We start from the raw sequence: 15,815 nt of genomic DNA, 5'->3' as shown, positions 1-15,815 counted from the left end.
AAGGCTTTCTTTAGTTTCATGTATCTGCCCAAACATCGGAGCAACATCAGTCTGTCGTGCATTTATCCTTGCACCAACCCTGTCCGGTGTTACTCCTGTGTAGTTACCACTTACATGGAGTAGCAAGATCCACTAGCTCATGTTGACACTCCCCAGGGAGCTGCGTGTAACCGGGCTGTACAGAAAGAACCCGTCTAACCCGTTACGAGATTTGTCGTGCTGTGTTTTCAGCTAAGAGATCCTTAGCATTTATAAATATCTTACCGTGAATGCATAAAAAGCTTCCCAGGAATCAGTGGATTTGTTTTGCTTAGTGCTCAGGTAGCTGTAGCTGTGGTAGTGCAATGCCACTGGGCATTGGTTCTGTTGTAGATTCCGCCATAACTGAATTTTCCAGGTATCATCGATTCAGTCTGTGGTGGGAAAGAGAATTAAACTCTGTTCTTCTTTAAGTCTTAAGATGGCAGCCTAGTCATTTGACCAGTCTTCTCCTAAAAATTGAATATTTATTGAATATTCCATTTTTATGTCTTTACTCCTGTCATTTATTTGGGGGGGGAATAAAATCATCCAATATATTTGAACAATGTTTATCACATACTAGTCGTAAGTTCATACATCTAACAGGCTTGGGCAGGGTGGATTATAAAGTTGCTGTGGTATGAAAATAAATTATTTCCCATAGCATTTGTTGAGTGCAGAAGGGTTCACCATAAATATGTACGGCAGTTTTCATTTTGTACGCTTATGCTGCACCTGTACAGCTTTTAATTTGTTTGTCTACAAAACCAAAAAGCAGGAAAGATGAGTGTGAAGATCCAGCTGTCATTTCTGCAAGAGTACGGGTCACTTCAGCATTCCTCCTGCTTCCATTTTTTCGGAACTCCTGCCAGTTCCAGTTGATCCAGGTCTCGAAACAACAGCCGCCTCCTCTCTGTCCCCCTCAGAAGCTGACGAGGGGAGCGGGGCTGGCCGGGCAGCGCCGCAGACCCTCGCCCGCTGCGGTGGCGTTAGCGGTGGCCCCTCGGCCAGCTCCCGCCTCAGCCCACGGCGAGGCAGCGGCACCGGGGGCTCCGGAGCTGAGGAGCAGGCGCTGGTAGCGCTGGGCAGGCGGCAGGGGAGCGTTCGGTGCTCCCCGACGGTCGGTCGCCGACGGTCGGTCGGTGAGCTCTTGGATGTTCCCACCTCAGTCAGCAGAAGAGCTGCCACCGCATGGGCCCACCTTAGTCCTCTAGTGTGTAAAACTGGTATTTGCTGCCCCAGCTGATCCTGCACAGGGAAAAGCTACAGAGCAGCTGTGGGCAGGTTTTCATCTCCAGGCAGGCCAGGGGGAGAGGGGAGTCCTAGTCAGCTCCTCATCAAGGGAGGGGCAAAAATGTAATTCAAGTTATTTTAAGGCTTTGGAGAAATTTTAGATTTACATTTCTATACTTCATTTCTGGGTAGAAATAATATGCTTTAATGAATTAGTGTGTGACTATTTAGTAAGCTCATCATTTTACATTTCAAAACAAGAATTACTTTTTTTTTTAGAGTTATGTCTGTATCAGCTGGCAATTTCATACATAATATATGTATCCTTTTATATATATACACACACACAAAAAGCCCTCAATTCAAGTTGTTGACAGGTTTGGCAGCTTAATAAATCTTAGGCTTCAGACCATCATTTAGTATTTGGAGATTGTATAAACTTGTGATTTGTAGTCTTGTATAACTGTTTCCACTATTTATGGTTCAAAACCTGCTTTTGTTGGAACTGGCCCTGTTACTGTATCAGCTTTAGGCCTCTGGTTACCTCACAGTGTACATGAACTTACAGTGAGCAACAGTAACTATTGCACAGCAGTGTTCATCAAGTAGCAAAGGCCAGTTAATTGCTGCCTAGCTTTAGAAATAAGTTCTTGGAAGTTCCAGGTTTTTTGGACTCTGCATGCTCATCGTCTTAGCTCTTTGCTCTTCTTAGGTTTGAGCTCAACTCCTTGGGCTCATGTCTCCTTACAGTATTATTGTATGCTGTACAGAATGACTGTATTGCTGATACTTGAATGGAAAGAAAATAACAGGCAATTACAGTTTTAAAAGCAATGTTTTATCTGTTCTCTTATTCCCAGAATTTTTTCTGAACACTCTTTTGCAACTGGTTCTGTGGAGTCGGTATCATCTGTTTTTCAGAATGCCAACATCTTGTTTACTGATTTTATTCTTTTATAGACTTAGCTGAACTGAATGACTCACAGCAGTGTTGAAAATCATCACATGCTTTTATCATCAACATGCATCCCACACAGAAAGCCCATGTACATCCCGTGTACATGACATGGGCTGTCATCGAGCTCAAACTTGCCGCTAATGCCCGTCGCGTGTTCGTTTCTGAGGTAGCTGGTTACAAAGGCAGAGGAATATTAGACACTTACAGAACAAGAAGGCGATTCAAATGGGATTAGATTTACAATCACTGAAGCAGGATCGCTTCAAAAGTGATAAAATGCTGTTAGTCTCAGTTCAAGTCTCAATTTATATGAATGGCGATAATTGCAAAAGCACTGAAGTGCCGCGACCTGCCCCGTGTTGCCGGGGTGCTCCCAGGTGCTCCCCTGGGCCTCGGCGCCGGCTCTGCCTCCAGCGGCAGCTGCTCCCCAACTCTTGGGGGGTGCAGGCAGCTGCCAGACCTTTCAGCTTCCCTGGGACTACCAGCCCTGGCCATCACCAGAGCTTGACTTGAAGACTCCACAAAGTCACTACGGTTCTGTAGATAGTTTCTGCTAAGAAGGAATCACATGTGATGTCATCCCTAAGTATAATACCTATTTTAATTAGCTGTACACCTAGTTTAAGTATTCCATCTGGTTTGTGTGTGGGTGAATTAGTTCCCAAGTTGCTAAATTCCCTCTGTAGGGAGGGGGACCTGTGACACGGAGCAGGGAGTCAGGCGGGAGCCCGAAGCCCCCGCGGCAGCTGGGATCATCTGGTGCGCTCTGGCCAGGAGATGGGCGGGGGAATGTCTGGGACCTCTTCCAGACCCTTCGCCAGCACCACGGGCTGTGCAGTGAATCAGCTTCCCTCTTGCTCAGATGGGGCCCAGCCCCGCCCCGGGCACGGTGCGGAGCTCACCCCGGCGCTCGGGCTCCTCTGAAGGGAGCGGGGCTGTGCTTTACTCTCGGTTTTTGAGAACCGCAATCTGCGTAGCCTTGGCCTTACCGAAAACCTTCGTGTGGATTCTCAGACTCGCGGATGTGATTGCATTTACAGCAGACAGAAGTAAATGACAGGCTGACCCATTTCATAATGTTTATTTTAACCTTTTGCCCAGAAATGGTAATAGTTTTACATGAGGAAAACTGCTGAGCCTTGTCACAGAATGGGTTTCAATTACTCAATTTGAAATATGTAAGATGCCCTTTGATACAACCCAGAGGGGTCAGGAGAAAATTTGCCAAATGGCCAAATAGTGGCTTTGTGTCAAGTGCCCTGAGAAACATCCTACAACTGAACATCTTACACTTACTCCTGTTTCATGCAGCTTAACCTCAAGTGCACTCTGTACTCTCACTGTTACTCCTCGATTACTGACGTCCAACATCACCCCGGTGTTTCTGGGTTGCTGTATGTGCCTGCACTCCTGTGGCTGTAGGTACCATTTGTGGACAGTCCTCTCAGTGCAGGAGTTGTCCGGCCACATGCCTTTGGAAATCATGGGCTTGTACTTAATTTGCTTTTAATACAGTTTCAATAGCTTGTATTTCTTTCCGTCTTTCAAAACCCATCTGAATTCCTGTTGTTCTCAGGAATTTTTGCACCTTGAGGAAGGTGTGTCTTCTTGCCTTCACTTGGGGTTTCTTAGGGTGCTCATGAGGGTTCATTAGATAATTCTCTTGCAGGGCTAAGAAAGGGAGAACTGGAAAGTGATAGTAGCTTTAGAGAGGTTGGTGTAGTTTCATAACCAGATCTTAACTTATACTGGGATTCAATTTTATCTGTGTCTTTGTTTAGATTATAATGCTGAATAGGTAATGCCTTAGAAAAGATGACACATCATTAATGAAAAATAAATTGCTGGCATTGCTGTAGAGAGGTGATGTAGTCATTGCATTTGAAATGTACTATTTTGCCTGTCTTTTTCTCTACAACAGTTTACATGGGAAAAGCATGAATCTCTCTTACACTCTTCAGAACGAATCTGTTCTTGTTTATTTCCCACCCAAAACTGTAATCCTGCAGTATTCACAGTAACCAGCTGTAAAAGCACATGTAAAGAGGATTGTTGTGGCAGGTGAGGTACTAAATAAAAGGAGGAGTTCCTGTCCTGATGCAGGGCTTCATTAAAATAGAAAAAATAAAAGGAAAAAAATTTATAAATACATGTTTGTCATTCTGATTCCAAGTAAGTGCTTTCCAAGATTTTCCTGTGGTTGTCAATATGTCTTTCCATTTATGGTTAGAAACCTTATTATTGAGGCTTCTTGTATTTATAATATAATTCTTGTATTATTTCAAAGGTAACAAAATTTAATTGCAATACTAGGCATCTTTTTAAGAAGTAAAAGGAGTACAAGAAGTATGAAGTCACTTTGAAAATTGAGCAGTTATGGCCAGTTGATGCGGTCACTAGTGAGCAAATATACAGTAAATTTTGGTGAATTTTTCAAAGCCTCGGAGAAATCTCATCTCATAGTATAATATACCTCTGTGGTTCTTTATACGGATTAAATACTTTGGGACTGCCAGACTTGAGGAAGTTTGTTACACAGTGTCTGAACTTGATTTTTCTGTCAGCTTTGTGAGGAGCTGTTGGGTGTTGTCTGTTGATAACAGCTCACTGATGGGTCCTTGGCAGAGACCGGCCTCCTTTGTGACCCGGGGATCTCGTACGTCGCGCTCCCCGCGGGCTGCAGTTCTAGGCCAGTGTTTACATGCCGTGACGAAGGCAATCGCCCTGAACAGCTTCACTGGAGAAAACCAGCGATTGTTTTGCTGCAAGATAGATCATGAACTCACTTGTCATCTGCCTCTACGGCCCCCGCTGCTCTTGAATGAAGCGTGGAGAGACTTAGGTTTAGAATTTTTAGATAGGCAGACATTGAACTAACTTTTATGCTCTTATTTCTCAGGCAGAGAATGAACCTACCCTGTATGTATGAACAATGCAAACATATGCTTATGGTTGCCCGAGAGCTATCACGGCTTCAAGTCTCATATGAAGAGTATCTCTGCATGAAAACGTTGCTTCTCCTCTCTACAAGTAGGTGAACAGTTAAATACCTATGTGAACAATGTAAGTTTGACTTGCCAGTGTTACAAGCGTGCATGTGTAGTTTAAAATTGTGTTTAGGTATCTGATAGCAAATACAAGTCAAAATGTTCTGCTTGGCACCTGATCATGCGGGGTTAGTGAAGGCAATTCTGCTTTTAGCAAATACAGTACATTCGTGCGAAGATATTATGGATTGTGTTCAAAACTTCCCAAGTCCAACAGAGGGGCCTAACTCAAAATTGCAATTTGAAATTCTTCGAAAATACATAAATCACAAACTGGCTGAGGAGTTCAGAACACAGAGAAACCGCCAAAGCTGTGAACTTCATGCCCATAAAATACTTAAAAAAAAAAAAAAAAAAAAAAAAAAACAAAAAACAAAAAAACCACCCCAAAACTAAAACACTCAAACAAACAAACAAAAAACCCAAGCAAAACATCAACATAACCAAAACAAAAAATCTGCCACCACCTGTGAGGAAGTTCTGATCCAGTGAAGCAGTTTCCCCCCAGAAAAGTTAACAAACTCCCCCAGAATTTATTTCAAAATTGTTAAATACAATTACAGCTTTTTGCATTTGCATCTGAAAAGTATATGGTAGATTACAATCGATATCATGAGATAGCTTTGGTACATTAGATAAATCTATCTAATCTATCAAAGATCTAATATACTACATGACGGTTTTTATGTCTTTTGACAAGATATGCTGTAGTTAAAACAAGTCACGGCTTAGTAAAATTCTGTGGTCTGTACTGCATGAAATGTCAGTGTCAAAATAGTCCTTTCTAGACCATACAGAAATACACCAATATGCCACACTTACGGGGCTGTTTTCAACGTGTGTTCACACTCACTGGTGTGCAGGTATTTTCTCTTCGTGCCCGGTGGGGCCGTTGCTGCCTGAGGAAGCTCAGTTGTAGCCCTGCCTCTGTTGCAACCCAGGGATTCTCAGTAACAAAGAGCGTCCGTGTGTGTGTGTGTGTGTCAGCGTGAGCGGGCACCTCGCCTGGCACCGCTCGGTCTGTCCTGGAGCAATCCCCTCACAGCGATGCCTGCGGGCCCGCAGGACCTGGAAAGCTGCGTCTCAGGCAGCGACTGTGGTTTTCCCGAAGCCTTTGCTGCTTCTGCTTGACAGGAGGTTATTTTTGGTTCAGTGTAGTGACAGGTACACTAGTATGCTTTAAAAGTATCAGTAAGAGCAGCAATGCCAGTAAAGATTTTTCAGCGTAGTACTTCTACATGATTGAAAATGCATAGTTTTAAACATTTTTGACAGTTTATTAAAAATTGTAGACAGTTTGTTACATCGAGGGCTTGAACATTCCTTATCTTCAATATTTCCGGGGAATAACAGCATTAATTCTTCTAAACAAATGAGAACTCAGTAGCTTTGGGCTTTTCCCCACTGGGCAGCAGGAGGGTCTCGTAGCCCCGTGCTGAGGCCCTGCGAAGCCCCGGGGGAGGGCGCGGGCAGGAGAGGTGTCGGGCGCTGGACGCTGCCGTTGCCGGTTCCTCCCCGGGCCCATCACCTCAGCAGCCTGGCAAGGGCCAGCCCAGCCTCGCCTGCCAAGCCCAGAACTGGGACAAGGGCTCTTTTCAGAGGAAACTTTCAGCTCCACGCTGACGTGGGCTTTGTAGGAACTTGAAACTTCCCCAAAACTGCAGATTTAAAGTAGTTTCTGAAATCTCTCCCGAAAATTCCTCAAGTGTTTTGGATGTGGTGTAGGCCAACTTTCCTTACAGGAATTGGAAATTTCCTTAAAGGAGTTTCCATGGCAGAAATGGTGAAGAGGCAACACTCGTAGAATTAAGCCCGTTGACGAGTGACGTATGGCAAGCACTGGAGTTAACCAGCAGAAGGCCTCTTTCTTATATTTACAGTGAAAGACAATATATTTTCACATTTCACATTTCTTTCTGAGTACACACATTGTGTAAGGGGCACGTTGTGGAACTTCTGAAAGTTGAATGGCTGAAACTTGTATAGCTTTTTAAGCTGCAACTTCACAATCTTAATTTATGTTTATTGTGTTTCTGTGTAAGTTTTCCAAGAGAAGAGGAGGAGGAGTAAAACAGGAATCCCACGCAGGTCTAGACACGCAGCTCGCACATAGACGTAGCTCACAGACCTTTTCCATGTAAATTGCTGAAGCAGCAGTTGATATGCTGTCATCTCCTGTGTAGGCAAGGCAGGCAAGATACTTGACTCCAGCATCTCTCAGATGCTGACAGTGTAGAGAGGGTTGGATTTTTTAAGCAAGGGAATGTGCTTTAGTGGCCTCTTTCCTCTGTGCTTTCAGTCAGCTTTGTCTCAGCTCTCTTCTGTATCTTCAGCTCTTTCCGTTCACCAAGGTAGTCAAAGGTTTCAGATCAAACATCTTAAGGACCACTGGAGTCCTCGTGCTTGGTCTGTCCTGATTTGCTAGTCCTTGGCCTTTAGAAGGACCATCCTAGCAGGAGAGAACGGAGGCACAGGGATTTAACATGGATTTGAGGCTGAATAGAGGCCTCGGTCCCCACGCCTTGGGTTTGTACCCCGCAGCTCCTCGTCTGTCCGGTGCTATCTCCATGTCCCGTCCCTATTCCAAGAAGCTCTGCCCAAGCCCCGAGTCCTCCCTGGCATGGGCAGTCAGTTTGTCGTCCAGACTCTGTTACTGCCTTGCCTAGATGCGTTATTTGATCCATGTTGGGCTTGGAACTAGATGATCTTTCAAGATCCTTCCCAAGCCAGGCCTTCCTGTGATCCTACCCTTGCTCTTCCCTCGGCACACGGAATTTCTGTGGAATCTTTCCAATGTCACATTTCCCCAGACACTGGGAGCACAGGAGCTCCAGCCCTGGTGGTGGTTCTTCAGGGCACCTCCAGGGCTTAGTGTTGTTGCCTCCACAGTCCGGTTCCCTTCCCCCTGTTTCTTGCCGGGTTACCTTTGGGGTTTTTTATTTTTATTTTGCCAGCAGTCCTATGCTATTTGTTCACCTAGTCATCCCTCTCAGTTTCTGCTCTCTTTCTTTCTCTCTCAGCTGTCATTCCATTAAGTCCAAGTCCTTTTTCTTTTGGTCATTTTTGTGTAACTAATGTAATGGAACTTAAATAATAACACAATTCATAGATGTATAATGTCTTAAAGGTTCGTATCAATGTTACAGTTCCTAAGGAAGGCCTGAAGAGTCAATCTTTGTTTGAAGAAATTCGTATGACGTACATTAAAGAGCTGGGAAAGGCCATAGTGAAGAGAGAAGGGAACTCGAGCCAGAACTGGCAGCGATTTTATCAACTGACTAAACTGTTGGACTCTATGCATGATGTAAGTTCTTAAAGGAATGCTGCAGATGTTCCAGATAAATGAGGTTGGGATATGACAGTAATCTCCTCGATCCTTTTATTTAAAGGGATAAATGTTGGGGCAGGGCGGGGTGGAGGTGGCGGTCACGCTCCCCTATGTCTAACCAAAGGCTAATTGAAGGAGATGAACGTGGTGCCTTTAGACGACTTTTGCAGTGGACTCTGCAGCAATTATTTTTATAATTAATATAATTTTCAGTCTGTTTAGTTTTTTAAATGATGTTGCTTTAAAATGGGGGGACTCGGAAATTGTAAATGATTTTGCAGTAGTAGCAGAGATGTGAAGTTTAAAAACCGTATTATCTCAGAGACAAACTACTTAAGAATCTAGAGAATTGTTTGAAACTGTGTTAAAATAATGCATCAGTGCTATTTTTAGTATTAGTAGCAGTCTAATTTTGCAAGGAATTTCAGAATTCAGGCTGTCTCCTTTTGCGGTATGCACTCTAAATTGTGCATATAGTGCAAAGCAGTCCAAGTAGTCTTTAAGCTGGATAAGGCAAGGGAAACTCTGAGACCTCAAAAAATATTTTTTTCTTGATAGCGTACCAAGCACTTGGAAAGATCTTATGAAGCTTATCCATATGTATGATATTTATATGCTAGAATGGGAATTGATACAGAATCTCTTCGGTATTTGTAAAGAACTTGCACGATCTGCTCCCTTGTTTTATATTAGAATGCCATTTGCAAGACTTACTAATTAAAACGAGGATAACGCGTGTCTGCCCCGCGCCCCAAGCGTTACCCGAGCGCCTGGGAGGTGTGTTCGGCTGGGGGCTGGCCCGGGCCTGGCTGCGGAAGTTAGGAAGAAGGAAGGATGTAGGTTAATAGTTCTTCTGTATGTATTCGTGTGAAAGTAATTCTTTGCTTTATCACTTGTAGGTGGTTGAAAATCTTCTGAGCTTTTGCTTCCAGACATTTTTGGATAAATCCATGAGTATTGAGTTCCCAGAAATGTTGGCAGAAATCATCAGCAATCAGATACCAAAATATTCAAATGGAAATATCAAGAAGCTCTTATTTCATCAAAAGTGACTGCCTTAATACAAAAGGGTTGCCTTAAGAAAACATCAAATGATAGCTTTTTTTTGTAAAGAAAAAACCTACAGAACTTGTTAATTTTGTCCTTTCAGCGGTGTTCCTTTTGTAATTATGCACTACATGTGGTTTACAGAGGGCCAAGATTTAGGCTATAGAAGCAGCGGATTTCTCACATTTGGTAAATAATTGGGGAGAAAGGAAAGGAAAATAAATCTTGCTTGTCAGAAATTATCTCTCCCCTCGTGCAACATCCATGGATGCATCAAAACCACCAGTGACAAGATCTGAGGCTGTTACACGAACATTCTGCTAATTAATTTCTGCAGTTGGCTGGAGACAATTTCCTAGGCTTTATTTTTTTTTTTTTTTTTTTTGGTAAAGTGTTCTGGATTTTTTTTTTTTAAAGTTAAGGTAGCATTTTGGTTTATGCATGTAACCTGAAGAAAGTTTACAAGTGTATATCAGAAAAGGGAAGTTGTGCCTTTTATAGCTATTACTGTCTGGTTTTAGCAATTTCCTTTAACTTTATATACCGTGAACTAGGCTTGTTCATTTTTTCTTACATAATTTTTTTGTAATACTTCAAGATGCCTATTGTACAGCTGGTTTTTTAAGGTGGGGCAGCTCGTAGCTTTCCTAAATGACCTCTAGACAGTAATCCTTGAGTATATGCGTGTGCAAATGGGTTGGGCTTTTCTAACCTAATAGCTTTGAACTTGTCAAAGTGACCATAAAAGTTTGACATTTTTTAAGGGCCGAGGTGGGTGGGAGAACACTCTCAAATCTAATTTAAATAGATGCGAATGAAACAAATACTTTTGGTATATGTGCAAAAGTGTTGGATATGCAGATTCAAAGAAAATTAACCCAGTCCTAACTGGATGTAAATGAGCAGGTTATTTTATATATTGAAAAAAAAAAAAAGCCTGATTTTTGCATATAATGCAACAGCCATAACTATAAGAGTCATGGGCTGCATTGATGCCAAGAAGATCAGTCCTGACTGCCCATCAGGAAATTTTCAGGAAAATATGCATAGCTTAAGAAAAGTTTACTTCTGTGTGGAGAAACTCACATTTTCTATACACTTAAATCGATCATCATACAAGTATATATGGAAAAATACCATTGACTTAAGAGGCAGACATGTAATTACGCCCAGCGGTTTGGTTTTGTTCCGTTTCTTGTATCGATTCTCGAGATCTCTCCTTCGGCGCGACGCCCCGTCCCCCCCCGCCGGCCGGCCGCGCCGCGGAGCAGAGCAGGGTGGGGCGGCCGCGCCGCCCGCCCGTCGCTCCGGATGTACAGACTCCGTGTGCTCAGAGCCCCTCTGCCCATCTCCACCTGCCACCGGCTCGCTCACCCCCTTTCCTGGAGAGCAGGAAAGCTCCGCTACTGATTTTGTGGTCTTAGAGTCGTACGTCAAACTCTCTGTCTTTGTAAGGCTGCGTCCCTTCATACGGATTACTGGCGTGCCATGGAACCCCCATAGGTCTTGTGGATTTCTCCTCGTTGCCATCAATAACTATATTTTAAAACGTTTAGAAGCTGTAGTAGCCTTTTCTACGTGCACCTTAACAATTTTCTGTATCTCAAAATTTAAATATTTACTAAGCCACTCTAAAATTTGATTTTTACGCAAAGTGGCCAGATTATTTGTGTAATAGAAAAGAAGATCATCTGATAAAATACAAAACCTAATATATTTTTATATTTAGTTATAGTTTCAAATATGTATAATCGGTATATTCGCTGATCCGAGAAAAGAAGGGAAGGGCTACTGCAGCTTTAAAAGCAATTTATTAAATGATTGTAAAATAGCTTGTATAGTGTATAATAAGGATGATTTTTAGATGACAGATCGCTTTATCATGATACATGTAATTATATTTTTTGTAGGGGTCACAAATATGCTGAATGGTAACCCGTACAAGTTGTGGTTTGTCTGGAGGTAGTGCTGACGGCATCGGTGTTTAGTATCCAAAGAAGTTCTCTGTTTGGAAAGGAAAACCTGTGTTCAGTGGGTGCTTTGAGGGTGGGTTTTCAGTTTATCGAATCACTGTGTAAAAAGGCGAGTTGGAGCTTGGATGGAATACTCCTATCTGTATGGCCGGTCACCATTCGCGAGCCGTCGCTCAGCCGGACTCCGCTGCAAAAAATGTAAACGGGAAAGACGCGTGTGCGCAGGCACGCGTGCGGCTTGGAACACACGGGGTTAATTTCATATACAGCCTCGCCTGCCACAGCAAAAATTTGGCAATAATAGGCATACAGGTACCAGCAATATGTAAATACCGAGCGTAGGTTGTTCACGATACACTAGTGCGTTTCTATTGTTCAGCAAAAGTTTGTTTCCAAGTGAAATGGGAAACTAAATTTTCATCCTTTCTTAAATCTCTTTTTGAATGTTATACCTATTAAGAAAAAAGATATTATATTCAGTACTTTGGAGTAAAATATCATCTTTAATAAAAAAAAAGTAATCATGCTCTTCTCTTTGATCTGTAAAGAACATGTACATTTTGTAACAGTTAAGGTAAAGTTCAGTATTTTAATGATAACTTTGAACCCAACTCAATATTGATGCGACCCGTTTGAGATACAGATAGGAGTTTCATACTCTGTGGTTCCAGGTGGGCTCTTCACTTAAAAGAAAACTGTTTTGACTTTAGCGAATGTTTTTAAAAATTGCATCCCCAGGTACCTCAATCTGAGCTTGCGTGACAGGGCGGGTGCGTGCGTGTGGGTGCGCGTGGGCAAGCGTCTGTGTGTTTGTATACACAAAGATACAAAACTTTCTTTTTTTTTGCCAGCAGAAAAGTAACTACAGTGAACGCGAACAAATTATCACCACCCTGAGAGGACTGATACCGTAGGAGAAGAGAGGCTCTCTACCCCCTTTTTGTCTATATGCCTGTATATTCATTTTTAGTTTATGGATTTAAGGAAAAAAAAAAAAAAGAGACCGTGATGTTAGAAGAAAGCAATCGTCCTGTACGTGCTGTTGAGTTTTGAACTTCACAATTAAGAATGTGTAGTGCTTTCGTAGGGAGTGAGGAGTCCATGTTGTGTGTATCCGTAGTCCTTGTAGCAGTGGGTAGTATCTGCACTCTGGATAAAGCAGGGAGAATTCTGACTTTGTCTCTTCAGTGCCTTATCACAAAGTGCACGTCTCCGAGCGAGGGCCGAGGGCCGGCCGCTCGCCGCCGCCAGCCCGGGCCCCGCCGCTGGGAGGGGAGCGGGGGCGAGCTGGGGGGTAGGAGCTGGGCAGCGGGGGGGGCTGGGCAGAGGTGCCAACCGAAGCCGAAAAACGAGCTCGCCGTTTTCACCGGGAAAGGTAGAAAACGGGAGGAAGTGCCTGGATGACCATCAGCTCAATCCTGTTTCCCGCAGTCGAACTGCAGCGAGTGGGGACTTCAGGGTCAAACCTTGGAGGGAGGTTTTTCTAAAGATTGTATCTATCCTGTACTAGTTCAGCTCCATCCTTAGCCCAGTCTGCAACCAGGTGTTGCTGAGCCATCGATGTTACATAGGAACCAAATTTCCAGGGAAGGATCGGGGCCTCTCGACCAGCACGAGGCACTCGTTTTCCGATGAAAGGCTGTGTGTATGAAAATATCCCCCACCTCCAAACTAACTTGCATAACAGCATAGAGTCAGCGATGTGTCATTATTCTATTTTGTATATTAAACAAAAGATATATACTGGGGACAAATCCTATATCATACCGGTGTATGGCATTATTAAAAAATCATTATTTTTATCACAGTAATTTTAAACAGCATAAAAAAAAATTAAACCAGTGACTCCTGTTTAAAAATAAAAGTTGTAGTTTTTTATTCATGCTGAATAATTCTGTAGTAACAAGTCTGTAGTTTTCACCTACTCAGTGAAATGTTGGACTGTAAAAGCTTGTGTGGAATTGTTGAACATTTATTTTTTCATTTAAATTTGCTGTTCTGGTAATACAAAGCCACACATCTGTACAGAAGTTGCAGTAAATGTGAGCCATTTACAGCAATGCCGAATAATGGACAGAAACCATATAATAAAATTCTGCTTTTTTCATTAAATGGCTCCAAATGGTTTTGTAGAGTTCTTGCTGAGTACCTGGAAGGGATTGGGTCTGACAGCCGAGCCCGTTCATTCACGTTGCTCTCGTCGTTCGCCTCATCTGCGGGAATTCCACTAAAGCGAATTGCTGCTGTAGTTCAGTTCCAGAGTGGGAGAATTCCTGACAGTCAAGGTCAGGTTTAACAGTTCAATGGAGGATCAGTCCTTGCCTTTCCCAGACCTCGCTGGGTTTGCTGCTGCGTCCGTAACGTCCCTTTTCTGGAGGGGAATCGGCGCCACAGTTTTGTAATCAGATCAAACTCAGGTCTGTGCACCCCAGCAAACGGACTCGAGCACACGTCAGAGAGGCCGAAAGCTGCCGGGGTGGCTGAGCTGGTGAACAGCACAAAGGGCATTTAGAAACAAAAATCAGAATTGATTTAGAATCTGTTTTGTTCTTACCCATTTGATACTTGTCAGAATGCTGATAAAAGCTCTTTACCAGGGCAGGTGCTGACGCCAAAAAGTTTAGTGGTAGAAGGAAAATACAAAATAGAGCACAAAGCGTTGGGTGTTCACGTGGTGAATCTTGGTGTTTCCACACGTGGTGCCTTCGCACCCGCTCTGGTGTCATTGCACCTCCTGATTTTGGGCCCGTCCCGCCACAGCCCCGGTGGGGCCGCAGCTGCTGGGGTGGTGCTGGGGCTCTGCCTGCATGGGGCTGCCCCTCGTTGATGGTGGGGTACTTGGAACGATGTCATTGCTCTGTTTTTTTTATTATTATTACTATTTTGGGGGGTTTTGGGCGATGTGCACAGGGCGGGCAGAGCCCCGACAGCCTCGGGCAGCGATGCCGGGCCGGGGCGCGGGAATCCACACTGAGGGGTCAAACTGCCCTCGGGCTGCTGGGGCGGGACCCTGCGGGACAGGGTCTTGGCTTTCCAAAAGCGGAATTTAACCGAACTTGGGAAAAAGTATTTCCTAAATGAGCAGCACTGAAAAATGCCTCCGCTGGGCTGTGGGTGGGTGGTAAAGACGTTGCACTTGGTATGCAGAAAGTCTCACAGCCCCAGACCAAAAACCACTGCCATAAAATTCCTTTCCTGCCAGGAGGCCAGTTCAGTTTTTAAAAAGCAGCGTATCCTCCAACCGTCAGTAGCTAAAACTGCTGAGTTCTGCTCCTTAACACAGCTCACGCCTTTACCCCCATTGAATAGCAGGGCGAGATTCGTGCTATAATAAAATTTCATTTAATAGCAGCATTAAAAGGCCAACTTCCCAGCAGGGAATGATTTCTTTGAATTGTTTGCAATTAAAACAAAGGCTTGTACAAATTTCACTTTGGTACTTCCCAAGCTAGACGGCCGCAGGTTGGGGTCAGAGGCAACACAGGAACGGGATTTAGGATGGCTGCATTTATTTGTGTAACAATTAGGAAAAGATGCTCTAAGGAGATACAGCAGATATTAAGATAAAATAATTGCTTTATGGCTGCGGTACCAGCTCCGGGGCTCCCACGCGCTTCACGGCAGAGTCCGTCGGCTCCTGGCTGTCTTCACGTTCCACCCCAAATCCGATCTGTCCTATTGCATTTACGAAATGATTTACATCAAAAGTATCTGTGAAATGAGCGATACAAAACCCGAATCCATTTCATTGTGGGGTTCCTGCATCTCCCCTGGCCCGTTCAGGGGGTTCAGGGGTTGGGGCTGAGCTGCAGGGAGACGGGCAGCCCCCCTCGCGCCCGCTGTCTTATTTTGCAGTTCTTCCAGGAAATCTGGGTACAACTCAGCATGAGGTTGAAATTTGTGATTTTTGTTTTGTTCACGCTATCCCCATAAAATGATGGCATTTCAGACTGGTTTGGAAAAGATGCCATTAAATGCCATTTTTACAGCTTTGTCCTTTACGATTTCCCAGCTCGAGCACTCTTGACTTTGCGTTTGCCTCTGGGACAGCCCACAACGTGCTGCTTTCTCCTTGGCCGTGGGCAGAGGAGCCGTGGGGCTGAGCCCCCGGGAAGGGGGCTGAGCCTCCCTGCCTGCACGGCCCCTGCCCGGCCCCTGCCCGTGCTGAGCTCCGGAGCATCCTGGCACCACGTGCGAGGGCAGCGCGG

At 44.2% G+C, this 15,815-nt stretch overlaps 1 protein-coding gene across 4 annotated transcripts in view; it reads left to right on the top strand.

Moving 5' to 3' along the window:
* Positions 1–13,721, top strand: part of NR3C1 (nuclear receptor subfamily 3 group C member 1) — a 73,779-nt gene extending 60,058 nt beyond the window's left edge. For 3 of the 4 annotated variants that reach the window (XM_074884081.1, XM_074884082.1, XM_074884080.1), the window contains exons 7-9: positions 5,112–5,242; positions 8,406–8,563; positions 9,487–13,721. In XM_074884081.1, coding sequence (XP_074740182.1) covers positions 5,112–5,242; positions 8,406–8,563; positions 9,487–9,639 — 442 coding nt within the window. In that variant the 3' untranslated portion in view covers positions 9,640–13,721. Of the gene's footprint in view, positions 1–5,111; positions 5,243–8,386; positions 8,564–9,486 lie in introns of those variants that run through there. The other variant, XM_074884083.1, reaches the window with a different exon arrangement.
* The last annotated feature ends 2,094 nt before the right edge of the window (positions 13,722–15,815 follow it).

The sequence above is a fragment of the Strix uralensis genome, chromosome 14 (genome assembly GCF_047716275.1).
Source record: "Strix uralensis isolate ZFMK-TIS-50842 chromosome 14, bStrUra1, whole genome shotgun sequence".
In the NCBI taxonomy this organism is placed as follows: domain Eukaryota; kingdom Metazoa; phylum Chordata; class Aves; order Strigiformes; family Strigidae; genus Strix; species Strix uralensis.
Note: the sequence above shows the minus strand (reverse complement) of the source record. Positions and strands in the feature narration are given on the sequence as shown.